Below are 21,032 nucleotides of genomic sequence, written 5' to 3'. Positions count from 1 at the left end.
TGATGTTGGTTTTTAATGCACATAAAATATTTTAGGACACTATTTGTTTCAGAATCTTTTTTTTCTTCATTTCCCTTCTCTAAAAAACTGGTGCGTCTTATGGTCCAGTGCGTCTTATGGTCCAAAAAATACGGTATACTAAAAATTGATTGTTATTTGTAGATCTCATCTTCCTGAGGAAGCGGACTTAGTCTCCGCAAAATGCGTAGAAGTTTTGACACCTCAGTAGGAGAGTTTTCCATAAGGAGACCTACATGAGTGTTATACTTTGAACAAGCTTTTGGTTTTATTGTATATTTTAATATGTAATAATCAAATAAAGTGTTATCTGGTTTTATATCCCATTGTCAATTTACCAGTGTATATTTGACCTTAAAAGTCTCTAAAATTGAGTTCTCCTAAGGGAAACCTGGCTTTTTTTTTTTTGTATCTTTGCCAACAATCCTTTTTTTAAATATTGGATTTCCCAAAAGCCAAACTATAAAAAAATTTCAGATCAGATTGAATCAGATCCCAAATGCTTGATCACAATTTTTGTGACATTCATACTATTGTGTGATGACATATTATAAAGTGCTAATTATTATATATACAGCTTGATATAAATTAGTTTGCAGTGTTGCAACCAAACAAAAAAATATTAAAACCACAACTGCAACAAATCAAAGTATAAATAAAACAATTTTGTGAATCAGTAGAATGTAACATAAAAATGTAGCACTTACCAAAAAAAGGTCAAGCACCAAAGAATAAAATTGACATGTAATGGACTGTATATGCGCACAGAACAGGGACCAGGTGTGCACTAATTGATTGCTATGACATCACTATTGTCAGAGCTTAACAGATCCACCTCAATCACGCAGCTGAAAATTATTCGCCCTAATTGGCAAATTCGCGACAAACATGTAGCACTTACCAAAAAAAAAAAGATCAAGCACTAAAGATTCAAATTGACCTGTAATGGACTGTAGATGTGCACAGAGCAGGGACTGGGTGTGCGCTAATTGATTTCAGGCGACTGCACTAGTACACGGCCCTGGCTCGCGGTAACACGCTGCAGTCAGCGACGTGTATTCTGGCACGACGAGCTTACACGCATTCTCGTGATAAATCAGGGCCATTGTTTTCTATTGGGAAATGTCCATAATCACCACCACACCACATTATGTTTTATGACAATTATCTTATTGTTTTTTTAGTTTTGTAAGTGCTTGTGCTGTAGTGAATTTGGGTGAGATGTGGGAAAGGTTTAAATTACTTTTAAATTCTTCATTTGTGACTATTTTCACAAAAGTTTCTACATAAGGCAAGTTTGAAAAGATGGGTTTTGAGTGCTCTTTTAAATTAGCAGAAAATAGGAGCAAGCAGAGTAGGATGTGGAAGACAATTCCAGAGAGTTGGGGCAGCTCTATAAAAGTCTTTGAACTGTGCATATGATGAGGAAGTCATTAGTAGGTCTTTGAAAAAACGAAAAGAGCAGCTAGGGATGTATTTTTTTACCAGGTCAGAAAGGTAAGTTGGACCAGAACTGTGGAGGGATTTGAAGTCAAAGCACAGGAGCTTGAATTTGGTGGGAGTGATAGTGGTGGGAAGGATGGATAAGTCTGGCTGCAGCATTCATAATATATTGTCTATCAAAAGGTCCTACATACAGTTAGGTCCATAAATATTTGGACAAAGACAACTTTTTTCTAATTTTGGTTCTGTACATTACCACAATTACCAAACTGCAGACTTTCAGCTTTAATTCAGTAGGTTGAACAAAAAGATTGAATAAAAATGTGAGGAACTAAAGCCTTTTTATTTTTTACACAATCACTTTGTTTGAGTACTGACATGGTCAATTCAGAAATTAGTTCCACGCTCTAAGACTATTGATTTTTGAACATTGAGGCTTTTTGAACATCTAGGCTTTTTTGGACAAAGTGGAAATCTGTAATAAGTATAAATAGGTAAGTGAGAGTGGTTTTGACTATTTCCTGGGGCATCTTATATATAGTCCTTGATTGTTGGATATTTATGATAAATCATTATATTATGTATACAGGAGTCAACAAGGGAAGTTCAAACTTTTATTGTTGTCTGCAAAACACAAGATAAGGGCATCTTCCATTAGGGACATTTGTGCCAAGTACAGCTGTCCAGGCTAATTTCTTTTCATTTTGGAGATTTTCTATAATTTCCTGAGTCTTTGGGGCAGGAGGTAAAGGGACATTTCCACAATGGAGCAAAGACAGTAAAGTCATAATATCCACAAATCAGCCCATTTGCACTGACTTTGACTGCTCCTACATACAGTTAGGTCCATAAATATTTGGACAAAGACAACTTTTTTCTAATTTTGGTTCTGTACATTACCACAATTACCAAACTGCAGACTTTCAGCTTTAATTCAGTAGGTTGAACAAAAAGATTGAATAAAAATGTGAGGAACTAAAGCCTTTTTATTTTTTACACAATCACTTTGTTTGAGTACTGACATGGTCAATTCAGAAATTAGTTTACACAGAATAAATGTAATTCTGTACATATTTGCACTATATGGTGCACATATGGTGCACTGTTTTACAAACCTTTGGGTATGGTATGTAATTCAATTGCTTCTCTTTACAATAGAGATGAATGGAGGGCAAACAGTTGGTGATGGTAGCATAGGTCATTGCAAAAAAGTAAGTCTGTAAGGACACTGTTCTGACAGGTCTAAGTGACCCTGTCAGCCCTTGGTTGTTTGTATACAAAAGCATACCGATTACCCGCCCCAAAAATATAACAATTGTAATACTAAGATACTTCAGTAAAGGAGGAGGAAACTGTAAATTCCAGTTTTAAGACTGGTGAAGAGGTAAAACCTACTACGCAACATGGAAGATTTGTTTCAGAATACCTTTTGGATGAAAATGAATTAGAGGAAGCTGAACCCATGGATTCCCATTTGGAATCCACCTCTACTATACCGGCTAGACATCCTAAGTCGACATTCTTTCCATTCCTGACCAACTACCCACATATTTTAACCTTTGTGAGTTTGATCACTCAGGATATTAATAAGTTACAGCTACCTACCTCTCAACTTTCAGACAATCTCACACCTAATATATGTAGATTTTACCTAATTTACATCAACTAAAATCTAATTGAGATGTGGTTATTAAACCCTCAGATAAGGAGGGAATATTGTCGTAATGGATAAAACCCACTATGAACAAATCTGTATGGCAATATTGAATAATTCAGAATGGTATAAACGGATTTCAGGTCTGATCATTAAGAAATTATATGATGAATATTATGATATTTAAGACCCATCATAGTTACTTCACCCTCATATCTGAGGGACACTATAGAACTTTTAAAATTCGCTTCTGACTTAGAATGTACCACTGTATTCTGAACACTGAAACTCTATTTTGGTTACAATAGATGTAGAATCCTTATATTGTAGCATCCCCCACCGTAAGGGGCTGGAAGTGATTTCTTTCTAAATATACTTTTCACTTCTTTCTAAATATATTCTACCCTAAAAATACATCATTCAATGAGTTTATTACATGCAATACATTCTAACTAGGGATATTTTTGTCTTCAATGACCAACATTATTCCTCAGATACAGGGGGTGGCGATGGGCACTCGATGTGCACCGTCGCATGCCAATCTTTATCTCAGGGACAGGGAGGGAAAGCTTGTCTTAGACTCTTCCTTACAAGGATATCAGTCATCTATATTCTCAGGAAGGAGGTATATGGATGATATCTTTATTATCTGGACTGGTTTAGAATCAGACTGGTTCAGAATCATACTTTTCTTGACACCTTATAATCAATGAATGCAATTTGAAATTTACCATGTTTTATAATTACCAACAGGTACCATTTTTGGACACCTACATTCGAAAGAATGGTCAGGATATCAGTAACACCTTATTTAGAAAGTATACGGCGGGCAATACCATCTTGCACATCCGGAGTGCCCATCCTCAGCCCCTGAAAAGAAGTATTCCTATAAGCCAATATCTTAGATTAAGACAAAACTGTACCAATATGGATGATTTTACAATAGAAGCAAAAGCTCCTAGAGAAAGGCTCTCGGCGAGAGGGTACAGCAAGAAAGTCTTAAAATATGCCTACCAACAAGCTCTTCTACGGGATTGCAAGGCGCTAATTTTCCAACCTAAGCCCCAAGCTACTGATACAAATACCAGGGTAATAACTACATTCTGTAATCTACACCAAGAGGTTCATACTATTTTAAAAAAACATTAGCATTTACTGATCCAAAAACATTGATGTTCCTCAGTTACCATCCTAACATTACATATAGGAAAGCAGCTTCATTAAAAGATTTATTGGTACACAGCCACTACCCCACTTCAGAAGCCAACTTAGCCAATTCCAGGTACTAACAGATGCGGTCACTGTGCTCAGTGTCCCTGGTTAAATAGGCAAAAGGGGTTTCTCCTACCAAACAATCAGTGGCATAGGATTAGACATCAGATTGACTGTACCACTATAGGTATATTATATTTGATTTCATGTGTATGTGGCAGGTTTTATGTCGGAAAAACTAAGAGGGCGTTCTGTAAACGCATATACGAACACGTTTATTCCATCAATACTGGCAAGATGACCACACTGATTAGCCACCACGTAGGCACCCAACATAGCTTTAATACTCAAGTAATTTCATTTTCCGCTTTGTGAAGGGTATTCCCCAATCCAAAGGGAAATGATTTTGATAAGGCTCTTTTGAAAGCGGAATCAAAATGGATCCAAACTTTAAACGCCTTGGCTCCCCCTGGTTTGAATGACATGATGTCATTCAAACCATTTCTCTAATCAACTTTTTTTATTCTACTCTTTGGGTCTTCTATTTTCACCATAATTCTTTTATGCTATCTCTATGCTATTTCATGAAGTATTTTTGGCTTCCTTTGGTAAGCACCATTGTTGTCATGTTCATCTAAAACTAGGGATGAGCAAGCAAGATTTGTATTTTTTCGCGGCTAATCAGGCCTTTCTCACTTACCGAATATGTAGGCGAGAACGGCCTTGTAAGGTTGTGTTCTCGCCGAACGAACGAGGGAGAAAGGAGGGGGGAGTAACGCCGAGAAATTTTGGCGGGAATCGTGGCTGAGAGCGAATCATTTACTCCCAGGATGCACAGCAAGGCCCATCAGGCAATCAGGGGAGATCTGAATACATGCATATAAATACAGAGAAGGAGGGAGGGGTTAGTCACTCCATCTTATGTTCTGTGTATAGGATAGACGCAGGGAGAGACGTGTATTGTGACAGGGACAATGTAGGAGCTTTCCTAATTGTTAGCTACATAGTTCTGTGTTTTATAGGGCATATATCCTGTACTACTGTTTAGTATAGGATATTGTGTATGTAGAATAGGTTATGCAGACATCTTTACTTTTACATGAGCTACTATCTAGTCAGTTTTGTGAAATTGTCAGCAGTCAGCACATTTAGTGTAATCTATTTTGTGTATTAGTGAAGACACGGTTAGTCATCTTTTTTCACACTGTACATTCACTAAAGCTAAATAAAATCAATTGCAGTACCTTTTTGCCAAAAAAGACCGTTTGGTACAGTTAATTTCGGTCCTACTTAAAAATAAATACAGATATTTCAGTGATTGATACCTGTTCCTATTTACCAAAGAAACCGTTTGGTACAGGTGCATTTTTGCCCTAATAAATAAAAGATGAGAGGTAGACGCAGGGGAAGGCGTTGGGCGACTTGCTGCATCTGGCAGGGGGCATACGCCACAGTTGGACAGCAGCAAACTGTTGGAGGCAGCAGCACAAGTTGTCAAACAGGTCTGAGATGTGTGCAGAGCACCAGTACGCTGGTAGATGTATTGAGAGGGCGGAATACAATCATACAGCCACATCATGAAGGGAGTATTGTGGACTGGGTCTCAGGGGCCTCAAGTGCAGTAGGCTCTTCTTCTGCAGCAGCAGCAGGAACCAGGACAGCGGTGACAGGAGCAAACATAAGAGTTAGCGTGGCTAATGTACCTGTACTTTCGATGACTCTCCCATATTGTTTGACAAACACCCTGAGGATCTGTCAGTGTGAAGTTTAGAGCAGGAGGCAGACTTTAGGACCATTGGAGAGTGTGGACAGGACTTGCTGGGTGAGGGTTCTGGATCAGTGGCTGCATTTGCAGAGGTTGGCTTAGATGAAAAGGAGGATGGTGATGACTGTGATCTCACCTGAGAACCATCGGTGCGTGTAAGGGCTAGCAGCAGTTCCGAAACAGGCGTAGAGGAAAGGCAGCAGCAGCAGCAACAGACTGGGGATGGAGGGGGCTGCCAATCTGCCTCATGTGAGTCCCAAAGAAGTAACAGAGGAGTGAGCAAAAGCAGGGGAAAAGTCAGAGACAATGTGAGCGTGGGGGAGGTGGAGCTGGAGCAGACGCTGGGCACCCAGCAGGAGCAAGCAAAGAAAAAGAACAGCAGAGTGGTTGTATGCACCTTTCCAGTGTGGTCCTTTTTCACGCTGAAAGACGATGATGGGAGCATACCAACCTGCATCCTGTGCCACAGGCAGATCCGCAAAGAAGAGGCCAGATCACATTTGGGTACAACATCCCTGCTTTCCCACAAACCAAAGTGGGAGCAGTACTTGTGTTCTCTTGATGGAGGTGCAACCATGTCATTGTCTCTTCTTCCACCTCCATTGACTCCTTTACCACCTACAACTGTCATTGCTACTACGTCTCAGCAGGTTGGTGCCAGCCAGACTTCTAGCGGCGAGGAAGTATCTGCTTCTGCCCGCAGGTTTCGTGGCATCAGACGACGTTTGTCGCCGCAAGATGGGTACTCTAGTGACCCCCTTCAGCTCCCCTAGCTCCCAGTCCCTTCAGCCTACTCTACTGGAGTTCTGCGCAAGGCATCAGGCTATGGGCCCAACCAACAAAAGAGTCATTGAACTCAATTCACATCTAGCCAAACTATTGGCCTTGCAGCTACTGCCGTACAGCCTTGTGGACTCGGCTTTCTTCCATGACCTGATGGCCTGTGCCGAGCGGTGGTGGAATATACCAAGCAGGCATTACTTCTCCCGCACAGTTGTACCCAGTTTATATGGACATGTAATGGATAACATCTCCCGGGCATTGGCATTCTCGGTGTCTAGCCAAATCCATGTCACCATGGACAGCCAGACAACCAAGCACGGAGTGGGACGCTACCTGTCCTTGACTGGGTGGTCTTGCATCGCTCAGTGGGCAGGAGTCTGCAAGAGGCATTACAGCACCTGGTACCCCCACCGAGAGGTTAAGTGAGAAAGCATGGACCACCCCAGTCCTCTCCCTCCTCCTCCTGCATTCATTTCTTCTACCGTCAACCCCTCTCTTTTCCTTCTGAAAGGCCAGCAGCGGAGAACACTGTGGTTAAGCAGGCACGCCACTACGGCCCCCTTAAGCACACGCGTTGCCAGGCAGTACTAAAATTTGTGTCCTTGGGGGAGAAAAGTCACACCCCAGAGAACTCTTGTCCGCTTTGCACAGAGAGGTTGAGGCTTGGCTGACGCCCTCCCCGCTCACAACAGGCAATGTAGTGTGCAACAACAGGGCAAACCATGTGGCCATGCTGCGCATGGGCCGCATAACACATGTGCCCTGCTTTGCACACATACTGAACCTGGTGGTGCAGAGGTTCCTCCACACGTACCCAGGACTGGGGGACTTACTGAGACATACTCCCTCTATCTGCAGCCATGCTCACCAATCCCCTACTGCCGCCGCAGCGCTTAACAAAATCCAGCACCAACAGAGGCTGCCACCGCATAGACTGATTTGTGACACTGTGAATAGATGTAACTCCACCCTGCATATGCTCCAGCATCTGTGTGAGCAAGAACTAGCCATTCGCCATTACTTGGCCAGCGTGGTGCATAAAGGCAGCGGGGCCCTTGGTACAGCCACACAACTGAGCTATTTTACCAGTGACAAGTGGCTGCAGATGGAGACGCTGTGCAAGGTACTGGCCCCCATTGAGCAGACCACAAACGTTGTGAGTCGGGAGCGGTCAGGCTGGAACGACATACCCATCATCTTTCTGCTTCATAATACCCTGTGTGGCCTGATTGAAAGTGGCAATGGGAGAGGAGGGGAAGAAAGGGGGGAGGTGGATGAGGGTGACATTACACTTCATACTGCACAGCTAGCATCAGAAGGAGCAAGAAGGGACACTGGCCAGCATCAGGAGTTCCAAGAGGAGGAAAAGGAGGAAGATGATTATGATGATGAGGTCCTGCTGGACAGGACCCGTCCAACCTGCATTTGTACTGTCACACCCCAGGCATTGTGCAGGCGATGGAACAACAGGAACTGCTGCAACTTAAAGAGGAGGAGGTGGGTGATGAGGAGGAAGATGTTTTGGCACCTACTGAGGGACAGGAGGAGGATGAGCCCAGGGAACCTCTCTTTCATATGTGTGTCCACATGTTGCTATGCCTACAGAAGGACTCCCTAATTTGCAGCATCAAAAACCAGTATGATAGTGGCAACGAGATCTGCATATTACCTTCTCCCCTGAGCAATGTGAACAACTGCTGTATACCGGTCACAAGGCTGCACTCAGTACTGTGTATCAGGAACTGAACTATAAACTGCTCTCCCGTTGGTACATAGAACCGACACTTCTAGCTAAAATGTATCCAGGTGCTGATGATCGCTGCTGGTGTTGTAAAGGGAAGCTAGCAGTCTGCTTCACATATTTTGGCACTACTTTGGTGATGTACTTTGTTGGGCCCCTTCTGGAGGCAGGTGGCAGACATCATTGAGGAATTGACGGATGATCCATGATAAGCCTGAACTGGCTCTTTTACACCTCAATGAATGGTCCGTCATTTAAGTCATTGCTTAAACATCTTTTATATGCAGCGAAAGCATGCATTCCTATGTTATGGAAACAGTATTCTCCCCCTACACTGCCCCAATGGTTTAGGCGAATAAATGAGATTGTCAATGAAGGACCTGATTTATTCTTGAGATGGGAGATCAAATAAGTTCCGTATGTCGTGGTTCTTTTGGGTATAATATACTACCTCCCAAGCTTATCTTTCTGTGATGTGTGGTGTTGAGGACACTGATGATGTATTGTAATTACTAAATTGGTTGAATTGCTAATGGGATGTTTGTACTGACACAGTATTGGCCCTTAATTAGTTGGGTCTTAATGCCACTCCCCCCCCATTTGTCTTCTTTGTTCCCCCCCGCCCCCACAGCTTCCTTTAATTATTCTCCACCCCTCCCTTTTTTATTTACCCCTTCTTTTAGGAATTGTTTGTGTTTATATATTGTTATTTTTGTAAAAATTGGCACTGATCAGTTGGTACATTTATTGTTCTCAGACATACTGTTTGATCTTTGCCATTTTTTCTTTTGTATGATGCAATGTGTTTTTGTAATGTTTGACTGATTACTAAATAAAAAACAAATTAAAAAAAAAAAAAAAAACACGGGGTGATTACTGGCAACCTGGCGCAAGAGAAAGAAAACGTGACCCGCCTGAGCAGACTTCTATGCGATCGGCTGTGTGGGGAGTTCCATGCACCACATTCCACATGGGTAGCTCAGGCGAACACTGCCTCCACAGTATCCTCCTGTAGTGGCAGCAGCAGCAGTAATGTCAGCAGGCCGCACACATTCAAAAGTCTAGGCCAAGTCAGGGGGGATTTTCTAGATGTCTGGCGAAACCTGATGTGGCCACCTCAAACAAGTGAGGTGCGTGGGCATAACTATCGAGAACAGATGAAGTGCATGGTGCACTATTGCGTTGGCTCTTTTCTGGCTGGTGCTGGTGGTGTTGACAACAGCAGTTATATAAAGAAGTGACACCATTAATTTTTGGGTCAACAGGCTTTAAATCTGCCCGCAGTTGGCACAGTATGCCATCAAGCTTCTTTCATGCCCGGCATCCAGTGTTCTGCCTGAAAGAACCTTCAGTGCTGCTGGCGGAGTGGTCCTGGCCATGGAACACGAGTGTCGCCGGAAAATGAGAAAATGAGAACCCACACTGCTCCTGTGCTGGGTCTGTGGCTGGCAATCACCAACACCTATCAGCTGAGCCTGCCTTGGTTGAATTTTTCCGCTAATTATCGCAACGTACAGTGGTGGCATTTATCGCCAATGTCATGCTTGCCATTGTGCCAGCTAGCAATATACTTTACATTTCAGCTGCTTCCGGGAGGCCAACAAACTGCAGATTAAAACCCCCAGTACTGCCACACTGATAGGTACCATTGCCTTTGCCTAATTTGTCAGCTAAGTATTGTAGGATTGAGGGTTGGCATTCACGTCATCTACTTCTTGATGCAAACTAGCAATATCATCAACCTTCCTACCGCTTCCAGCACAACAGACCACAGCAACAGTGCTGGCAAACAAAACATCTTGGTCTGGCCCTTCTACGTTTATTCACAAATTTCAGATATTTATATTACACACTTCTGTGCGGCATTGACGATGCACTACAGCTATCTCTAGATGCCAGTTACCAATGTGGTCCACGCTCCGTCTCAGGTCCCACTGCCTCCTGCTACTTCTGCTGCTGCTGCCGCCTGTCAGTACTCCATTCACTAAAATTGTATTACACACTTCTGGGTGGCATTAACAATGCACTACACCCAGCTCTAGATGCCAGTTACCAATGCGGTCCCCGCTCCTTCTCAGGGCCCACCGGCTCCTCCTGCTGCTGATGCTGCCACCTGTCAGTACTATATACACTAAAATTGTATTACACACTTCTGGGTGGCATTGACGATGCACTACACCCAGCTCTCCATGACACTTACCAATGCGGTCTCCCTGGCGATAACTGACCAGAGGTCACACACTGCTACTGCCCTTGCTGACCCACGCTCCATCTCTGGTCCTTCATCCTTTTGCCTAATGTCACCGCGCTACTTCTCCAGAACTTTATGGGTGGCATTCCTAACACGTCATCCAGGTCATGATGCCAGCTAGGAATGCGGTCTCCTGCTGTTTTGACGGCAAAGACTGCTGCTAGTGGGTTGAATTCACACGTAGCACCACCTTTAATGTCCTAATGTTTATGCTGCATTCTGTATGCTGTCCAACACGCAAAAATCCTATTTGCCTGCTGTCACTTTACCTGCCATTTACTATAAAACCACAAGGTCTTTCGGAGTGTTTTCGAATTTTCCCTTGTTGCCACTGTTCTCCTACACATACCTAGCAAATTTGGTGGTTCTAACATGTATAGGGGCTTTGCTATTAATGTTTAAAGTTGGCCTATTGACTTTAATGGAATTCGCGAAATCGGTTCGCTAAAATTTCGCAGACCCATCAGAAGTTTGAGGAAATTTTCATGAGACTGTCAGAGGCCTTCTCGCTCATCCCGATCTATAACAAAAATAACAATGATTTAGAACTAATTGATTACACAATATTACTGTTATATCCAACGCGATACTGATATTTCTGGTGACTTATATCGGTTTTGAGATCGCCCATACAAAACGGGGGGTGTTTCAAGTAGGAAACAGGACCAGCAGGTTTTAAGTGCATCAAAGGTTTATTTCACTTAACACTATTTGCACACAAAACAGGCAAAATAAAACAAACAGCAAAAATAAAGCCTGGCCACTTGGCCACTAACTCACTGTTAGTTCCCTTAACTAGCAATCCAGCCCAACCTAGTGCTGTGCAAGACTCTAGGGCCCTAACCATACATCTTTTGCAACAAAGTCAGTGTCTTTACTCCCAGTTCCCAGTTCCCAGTTCCCAGTTCCCAGTTCCCAGTTCCCAGTTCCCAGTTCCCAGTTGACCTCCTCCCAGCTCACCAGCCAAGACAGAGACACAGGAATAAGTAGGCTGGGTGTTTATATCCCCAGCCTAATTTCTAGGATGCATTTCAGGTGACACAGTTACACCTAATCATAACCAGGCCTCTTTAACTCCTCCACCTGGCCAAGAAGCTCATGGTCATTAAGCCTGGTACTTCAACCCCACCTTCAGGTTAAAAGGAAAACTGACTAAACAGAAAAATACTCTGCGTATAACCTCTATCTGGGGCAAATGTACCTGTCAGCCTGGACGAAACCCTGTGATTTATTTGGCCAGCTGTTACATACCCTCCCCCTCTTGTTTCAACCTTAGGGTTGGGACACAGGCAAGTAGGTATGAACCCGAGATAAAGCATCAGCATTCCCCATCTGTACACCAGGACGATGCTTGACGATAAAAACTAAATTCTTGAAGGGCTAAGAACCATCTATTAACCCTCCTGTTGGTCTCCTTGTTTTGGGCCATCCACTTTAATGGAGCATGATTGGTTATTAGCAGAAACTGTCTGCCCAGCAAATAGTACCTCAAGTACCTTTTCTTCCCCATTTTGAACCTGGGATAGCACTGCTCCTAGTCCGACATCGGACGAATCCGTCTGCACCAAAAACTCCTTAGAAAAGTCAGGAGAATATAGCACTGGCTCACTACACAAAGCCTTCTCTAATGCCCCAAATGCAGCTTCTGCTTCTGGGGACCATTTAACCATTACTGATTCCTTCTCTTTTGTCAAATTTGTCAGGGGAACTGCCTGGAATGCAAAGTGAGGAATAAAGCGGCTATAATAGCCGGCGATCCCCAAGATCACAAACCTGCTTTTTATTAATTGGGCATGGCCAATTCCGGATGGCCTCCACTTTCTTTTACTGAGGCTTTATTATTCCTCTTCCAATGGTGTACCCCAGATATATGGCTTCTTCCAGCCCAATAGCACACTTTTTAGGGTTTTAGGCAACAAACCCGGCTTTCCTTAGAGCGTTTAGCACTGCCTGAACCTTTACTAAATGCGAGGCCCAATCTGCACTATGAATAATTATGTCATCCAGGTAGGCTGCAGCATATTTTTAATGGGGTCAGAGTACTTTATCCATCACCCGCTTGAACGTAGCTCGAGCATTCTGTAGTCCAAAGGGCATATTTTGATACTGGAATGCTCTGTCAGGTCACAAAAGCAGTTTTCCCCTTAGCTGACTAGATAGGTGGATTTGCCAATATCCTTTGGTAAGATCCAAGGTGGTCATGTATCTAGCATTCCCCAACTGATCAATCAACTCGTCTATCCGGGGCATAGGATAGGTGTCAAACTTTGTGATATGATTCAGCTTACAGTAATCATTGCAGAATCTCCTGCTCCCATCTGGTTTGGGAACCAATACAATTAGGCTGCACCAATTGCTATTGGACTCTTCTATAACCCCCAATTCAAGCATTTTTTTAACTTCCTGACGTATTACCTCTCGTCTAGCTTCAGGAATTCGATAGGGTTTTGATCTTACCCTTTCACCTGGAGGGGTGATAATATCATATGTAGCCATGGATGTTTGTCCAGGCAAGTTGGAGAACATATCCCTATTTTGTAGCACAAAATATCTCCATTCCTGTTGTTGACTCTTTGACAATGTGTCTGGTATCCAGACTTCTGGGATTACAGAGTCAGACCAAGCAGGTAGCTCCGTGGTCTTCATGGGTAATGCTTCCCTTTCTTTCGGTGGTTTCAACAAATTTACATGACAAATTTGCTCTGGTTTCCGCCTACCAGGTTGGCTAATCCTATAATTTACGTCACTCAGTTTTTCCATTACCTCATAGGGGCCCTGCCATTTGGCTAGGAATTTACTTTCCACCATGGGAACTAGTACCAAAACTCTATCCCCAGGAGCAAAAGTACAGATACGGCCACCCCGGTTATAAATTCTCTGCTGCGCCAACTGCGCTTGGGCCAGATGCTCTTTAACCAAGGGCATTACCTGCGCAATTCTGTCCTGCATTTGCGCCACATGCTCGATGACACTTCTTTGAGGGGAACTTTCACTTTCCCATGTTTCTCTAGCAATACATAACAGTCCCCTGGGGTGCCTCCCACATAATAATTTAAAGGGAGAGAATCTGGTTGAGGATTGGGGTACCTCCCGGATAGCAAACTTCAAATAGGGGAGTAGACATTCCCAATTTTTCCCGTCTTTATCTACTACCTTCTGCAGCATGTGTTTTAAAGTTTTGTTAAAACATTCTACTAAGCCATCTGTTTGAGGGTGATACACCGATGTGCATAGCTGCGTCACCTTTAAGAGTTTACAAAGCTCTTTATTCACCCGGGACATAAACGGGGATCCTTGATCAGTAAGTACCTCTTTGGCCACTCCTACTCAACTGAAAACATGAAACAGCTCCCGGGCTATGGTTTTAGCAGAAGTATTTCAGAGAGGAATTGCCTCAGGATACTGAGTAGCATAGTCCACTATGAATAGGATATATTGATAGCTCCTAGCTGACTTTAGCAATGGGCCAACTATATCCATGGCAATCCTCTCAAACGGGACCTCAATGATGGGGAAGGGAACCAAAGGGCTACAAAAATGTGACATTGAGGCAGACAACTGACATACAGGACAGGAAGCACAGTACATCTCCACCTCCCTGGCGACCCTGGCCAATAAAATCTCTGGTTTTCTCATACCCCAGATGTCCCCCTAGGAGGTGCTCATGGGCCAGATCGAACACTAATTTTCGGTATGGCTTGGGAATTCCAGGGTTTGCTGGTTTTCCCCGAAGTTGCCGGTTCTTCCCTAGGATTAACTGTTTCCCCTGCTAACACAGACAAAGAAAACCCCGGAGTGCCCCCACAATCATCAGAGGACTCCTCAGTAGCTTCATGCTCTGAGGATACCAGCACTGCATAGGGTGGGTGATCCCAGAGCTCCTGGAATTTGGGAAAATTCCTCCCAATGATAGCATCATATGGTAAGTGGGGAACCAACCCCACCTGATGACACAGTTTACCTAGGGAGGTTTCAAAAGACACTGACGTCACAGTGTACTCCCTAGTATCCCCGTGTACACGTTACCCCCACTGTTTTAAGACAGGAGGTCTCTGTAACCACTAGCTCAGCTTTCACCAGCGTTACCACACTAACCGAGTCTAACAGCCCCACAATTGGTTTGGTATTCATATACATTTTACACCAATATTTTTCATCGCCCCGTATAGCAGGGCATGCAATGGTGGCAAAATGAGAGACTTTCGTCTGCCACCCAGAAAGTCATAGTGCATTGGTTCATCAACCACAGGGCAATTTGCATCAATATGTCCTTCTTCCCAGTAGCGATAAAAAATAACATATTTGTCTCCCTCCTGGGGGGCTAGCGTTCCCATTCTCTCCCGCCATACATTGACTGGAGTCTGTCTATTACCCTTAGCTCTCCTTTTCTCACTCTCTCTACCCCCATCCCTTGGTTCACTCTTACCCACAGCTGGGGATGGTCTGGTATTGGGGTGGAAAGTCCGTGAGTACTGAAGGGCAGTGTTTAAGTTCTCGGCAGCCAAGTACCTTTCCACTAGGTCCACCAGCTTATCGGCTGTCAACGGGTCTCCATGGTTCACCCACTTTTGTATGGAAACAGAGAGGGATCTTAGGAACCGGTCCATGACTACCCATTCCACAATTTGCAGTCCTGACAACAACTCCAGTTGTAGCCACTTCCTTGTTAGATGTATCATGTCATACATCTGGGAGGTTTTCCTGCTTGATAGGACCAGTTATACACCCGTTGGGCCCGGACAGCCAGGGTGACACCCAGCCGTGCCAGTATTTCTGCCTTAAGGCAGACATAGTCGTTTGCTTCCGACGGCTCTAGGTCATAATAGGCTTTTTGGGACTCTCCAGATAATACCGAGGCCACTTATTCTACCCACTGTTACCTAGGCCATATTTTATGGTGTATTACTCCCTCGTTTGGGTCACCCCTAAAAACTTTTAGGTCACCCAGGACCCGGGGTTTGGGAGGATTTCTCCTATTATTATGCCGGGTGAATCTATGTAAGCTCTGCAATTTGTTTCGCCTATTCCCCTATTTTCTAGCAAAAAGCAAAACATAGTCTACCTTATTTAAAACATTCCCACCCCATTATGGGTGCCCCACTATGGGCGGTAACATTATGCATAATCATTCTTTTCCCCTTGTCTAATGGCTCTGATTTTTTGCCAGGAATTTCCGCATATGACTTCTGCCATACGGAGGGCAGAAGTAACGCATCGCTGTTTTTTCCCTCCCACTTCCGCCATGCAGTAAAGGGAGGTGATGTTTTTCATCATCCTATTTACTTTGTTCTACCCCACTTCCGCCATTGTAAGACACCTATGACCACATCAGCCTGGAAAAGCCCTGTCTCATCTGGTTTCTGAAGCTAAGCAAGATGGACCCTGGTTAGGTATTTGTGATGGGAGACCTCCTGGGAAGACCAGGTGCTGTAACACAATGACTAATGTGGTTTCTTTCCCTCACTTCTGTGGGGGAGACATATTGCAACTTCCTATGCGATGTGTCACTTCCACCTTTGTAGTTACAATATTCCCCCAGTGAAGGGCACTTTCTCTCTCCTTTGTTTCCAGCTTTATTTAATACTCCTGACATGCGCAGCAGGTGCTCCTTGTTGATTATTCAATTCATCATTGTTTTTTCCTTTATAAGGATTATCTGTAAACAACACCATCTTGTAGTGTGGTTGCTTGCTGACAGGCTACCTTTGTTCATCCCTTGAGAGCTGGTACTAAGGTATAGAAATTTTTGTTTGGTTCTTGATCTGATATATATATATTTTTCTATCTTGTGTTTTTTGATCAACTTTTCTATAATTGATTACTGACCTCCTTTTCTAATTGTTTTTTAGGATCTAGAGGAGACCAACACGAATACATTACCACTAACATCTGCTTTTGACTGGTCTTCTTACCATATCTGTAAGTTTATTTCTTAAGTGGATTGTGCTTATCCCTTTATTATCTCTGATATCCATAAATGCTTTAACCAATAAATTAGTGTTAATTATGAATTCTAATCTCTATCTTAATGTAGAATACTTGCATGGATCATGTAGTTGAGCTGCGCTTTTTTAGCAGCAATAACTAAGAATTGCCTTCAATGCACCATTGGTAAACTTGCGATAAGATGTACATTTTTTTTGGCAATTTTTCCGTTACTCCCATGTTTTTTTTTTTTTAGTATTATCCCTACCTTTTACCTTTTGTTGGGCTTATTATTATTATTTAGGTATATTTTGTCCCTCTTGACCTTTTGAGTATCATCAACTTATACTCTTCCCAGCTCTTGATAATGCATACTCAACTTGTACGTGTTAATCCTGTTTTCTTCCCTTTTGTCTTGTTTTCATACCTCTTACTGGTCATTTTTACCAGTATTTTTTTTTTTGAGAATTATAATTTCCTTGACATATTTACATGAGGCAGCTCCTTTTCTATCCTTACCACTATATCTGCTAATGCTGAAGGTTGTATCCTAAATATAAGTACTACCATTTCAATGTGTTATTATTTATAATCCTTTCCTCTTTCCATCTATTAATTTTGTATTCCAAGAATACTATTTATGTTTATGTTTATTATCATTTGCACTGGGAAACCTATGCTTCTTATATCCTTATGATGCTGTCTATATCAATTGACCTTTTTGCACCCTTATAATAAATAATGTATGAAGAAGTGCATTTATTATGCATATGATTATGTATTGTGTATCAATCAGTGTTGAAACATGTGTTTTCTACTATCATTGGACTCTAATTTAATGCTGTATTGTCTTTTATAGTCCCAAGAGTTGGCGTTTATTATAAAATCTAAGCCCTTTGTGGGCGAAACGTGTTGGGAATAAACCACACTACAACATCTTCTTCCTAAATTCATCAACGAGTGTGACTCTCTAAATAACAAACAACCACTAAGTATTTGTTTTTATGTATGGGAATCATGTACTATGGTATTGTTGACCCTTTTGATCGATATCTTAAATTTGATAAAGTGTATTTTTTTTTACCTTAAATTAGTTAAGGTATTACATTGGTTCCTAAAAAGAGCCTTCCTTCCTCCTTTCTTCTCACATGTTTGGACTATATTTGTTTATATAGTCAAGGCTCGGCACCACCCTTTCTCTATAGAGGTAAAACTATTATTTATTCTTTGGGTGCACTACTTTGCATTTTTTCACTATTAGGTGTATACAGGTTGACAATCAAAAATCCTGCAACCTCTGGACCTGAAGAATGCTGGATTTTCTTTTTTATACTTACCTTCACACACAGGCCAGCCTCCCTCTCGCAGCACCGTGGACAACTGGCACAGTTCCAGGGAGCAGGCAGCAGGGACATTTCAGTGTGTATTTAGTTTAGCTAACAAGACCTAACAGCTGTTTCTGCAGAACAGCGCCATCAAAACATTAGTGGCCAAACAGTGGACTACAGTCCCTGTATTGAAAATGCGATCCGAAATTCATGGCAGAAAACTGAAAGAACCGGATTATCGATGGCTGTATTTTCGAATGTCAACCTGTATAAGTAAGTGAGAGTGGATTTGACTATTCCCTCGGGCATCTAATATATAGTGCTTGATTGTTGGATATTTATGATACATCATTATATTATGTATACAGCAGCCACAAACCGAAACTTATGTATGTATGAATTCAGCAAACTTTGGTTTGGATATTAATTAATTACTTTTTTTTCTATAAACACTTATTGGCTAATTATAATAATATAAGGTGGTGGTAAATATTTTGGTTAGTTTGATTTTTGCTTGTTAGTTGGTAATATGATACAAATGAATAAGTTACAAGGGCTTGCAGGTTGCACACAGGTAAAAGTATAAAATGAAGTGAGGTGGTTTGACCTCAGTGATGTTACAGATGAGCTTATGATAAAGGGTAGCCACATGCATGGTAACTGAGGTGAGGATAATTTGTTGAAGTTAAATAAGCACTTTGTCAGGCGGTAATCACTGGTATTGGGGTGTTCGTATACAATTTTGGAATTTAGTGGTTATATAGAATTTTGGTTTAGTTTGGATTTAAGGATTCATGTATTGTTGATAAGGTGATTTAATTTTTGAATTTTGGATTAAGCACAGACTAAAAAGATGCATTTTTGGTTCCTTTATACATATAGAGATACACATAAAGCATAGCAGGGTTCTCCCCAGGCCCTTTTAGCTGGGTGCACCACCCAGCACTTTTCAGCACCCACTCGGCTGTTTTTGGGTGGTTACTAAAGAGTTTGGTCACAATACAGGGGCTGCCACCCACCTACAATTTCTTCCCACCTGGGTTAAAAAAAAAATTCTGGGTTGAGCACTGTATAGGCTTATTAAAGAAAGAAAACATTTGTCTAATCTCTTCAGCATCAATATTGAAAAGCTTTATGGTTGATGGTGGTGTCTGCTTCCTCCTGTGTCCCTCTCTGCTTGCCTTCCTGCCTATGCATGTGAAGGGAGATTTCTCATGATTGATGGATGTAAGTAAAATTATTGTTATTGTATTAAAATAGATTTATATTTTTGTATGCCATTTTGAAATGAGATTTTTTAATTCCTCCTGAAGTGGACCAGATCCACAAACCGCGTACAGGATGTTTCATGTATATTCATGTTTGCATCTCTTGCTTTGTAATTATTTGTTTTTAACGTTTATATTAAAAGATTTTCACAAAAATACTGGCATTGCATAAAATTATAATTGTAATTTATTTGGAAATATATTCATATACTGTCTTTAACGTCCCCCAATTTTACCTTCTTCCACTTGTAAATGTATAATAATCTATGTATATACTATAGAGAGGAGGAAAAAGAGAGGGAATGTAGTCCAACCAGAAGACAGTACAAAAAGCCTGTTACATCACTCTAGTAGAGGATGTGCTTAACTGAAATAGTCACCAGATAAAAAAAGACAATGCAGCCACATCAGAGGTGCAAACTTGTATAATTTGCAGAAAATATAAACACCCATCTGATAAAATGTTCCAATCCCAATAATCCACAGCAAAAAAAGATACAATTTTTCTCTGCAAACCAAGTGAGGAAAACATATGAGGTTTTTTACATCACGTTATTGGCGATTTGAAGATTAGGCTGAAAGAACTTTTCTTAAACAGAATGCAAGGTCTGTCCTTTTATTACCACCCCTAAAGAAAAAAATTGGTTTGGGGGTAAAGAAGCTGAACACCTTAATAATCGCTTCTGTACAATGAAATCTCCAAAAACGAAGACGGCAATCCATGGCACCCATGGTATTCCTGGGACAAACGACTCGAACTATAAGGTTTTAAGGGGAGGGGGGAAATAAAAGAATTGAATGACTGCTTCCTCCCTAGCCTCTTCCCCTCCCCTCGCTCAGGACTGTTGCTAATGCTGTTTCTTCGCTCTTCTTCCTTCAAGCACATTGCCACCAGGAGGCAAGGCACTGCCCCTTTAAATGCATCCTTTCCCCCTCCTCCTCATCGGCTGAACGAGCCACCATTTTCCTAAAAGGAGACTGCAATCCCACCTGAAACACAGAGGGGTTCTGGGGGTCGAACGTAGCTGGAGATAAGTATAAAGAAACAAAGAAGGGGTTCCAGACTTGGAAAAGTCCTTGGGGGAGGAGGAGTGCTGGCGTAATCCCCCCTCCTCCCTACCTGGAAGACATGGCTGCAAACATGTACAGGGTTGGAGGTAAGTGAAAGATGCCAGGCAATTCGCAGTTTGGGGCCTGCTATGGCGTTGGTGCAGTGGGAATGATCATGAAGCGGGACGTTGTTGTTAGGCTTTGCATTCGTACATATGAAGGTAGAGGTCCTGCATCCTACTATAGTGCCCCTGCTGGAAGTAATTAGGGGTGGGTTGGGGGTAAGAAGAAGAGGAGGAGTGAGCAAGCCACAGTAAAATGCGGTGCTGGGGAACCTCATTTACCCCGTTAAGAGTCTTTTGTATGGTTGCTTTCTTAATTTATGGTAAATATCAAGCTAGAATGAAAGCAGAAAAGGCTAACGGGGCTGTGACAGCCGGCGTTGTGGAGCTCGTAGCTGGCCTGTTTGTCTCACGTTCTATTTGGGGGGGGGCTTGGTGATAGGTGTTCCCCGCACTCTCCTCGTTACCAATGAGTAAAATATCCTAAAGATTGTGTATGTGCTATACAAACTATGGCGTTACAACGTAGTCG

At 42.4% G+C, this 21,032-nt stretch overlaps 1 protein-coding gene across 6 annotated transcripts in view; it reads left to right on the top strand.

The window, feature by feature from the left end:
* Positions 1–20,241: 20,241 nt before the first annotated feature.
* The window catches only part of MTA1 (metastasis associated 1), a 112,985-nt gene continuing 112,194 nt past the window's right edge, over positions 20,242–21,032 (top strand). For 3 of the 6 annotated variants that reach the window (XM_072429012.1, XM_072429011.1, XM_072429015.1), the window contains exon 1: positions 20,733–20,823. In XM_072429012.1, coding sequence (XP_072285113.1) covers positions 20,757–20,823 — 67 coding nt within the window. In that variant the 5' untranslated portion in view covers positions 20,733–20,756. Of the gene's footprint in view, positions 20,546–20,732; positions 20,824–21,032 lie in introns of those variants that run through there. The other 3 variants (XM_072429013.1, XM_072429017.1, XM_072429014.1) reach the window with 3 other exon arrangements.

Source organism: Pyxicephalus adspersus, chromosome 12 (genome assembly GCF_032062135.1).
Source record: "Pyxicephalus adspersus chromosome 12, UCB_Pads_2.0, whole genome shotgun sequence".
Lineage (NCBI taxonomy): Eukaryota > Metazoa > Chordata > Amphibia > Anura > Pyxicephalidae > Pyxicephalus > Pyxicephalus adspersus.
Note: the sequence above shows the minus strand (reverse complement) of the source record. Positions and strands in the feature narration are given on the sequence as shown.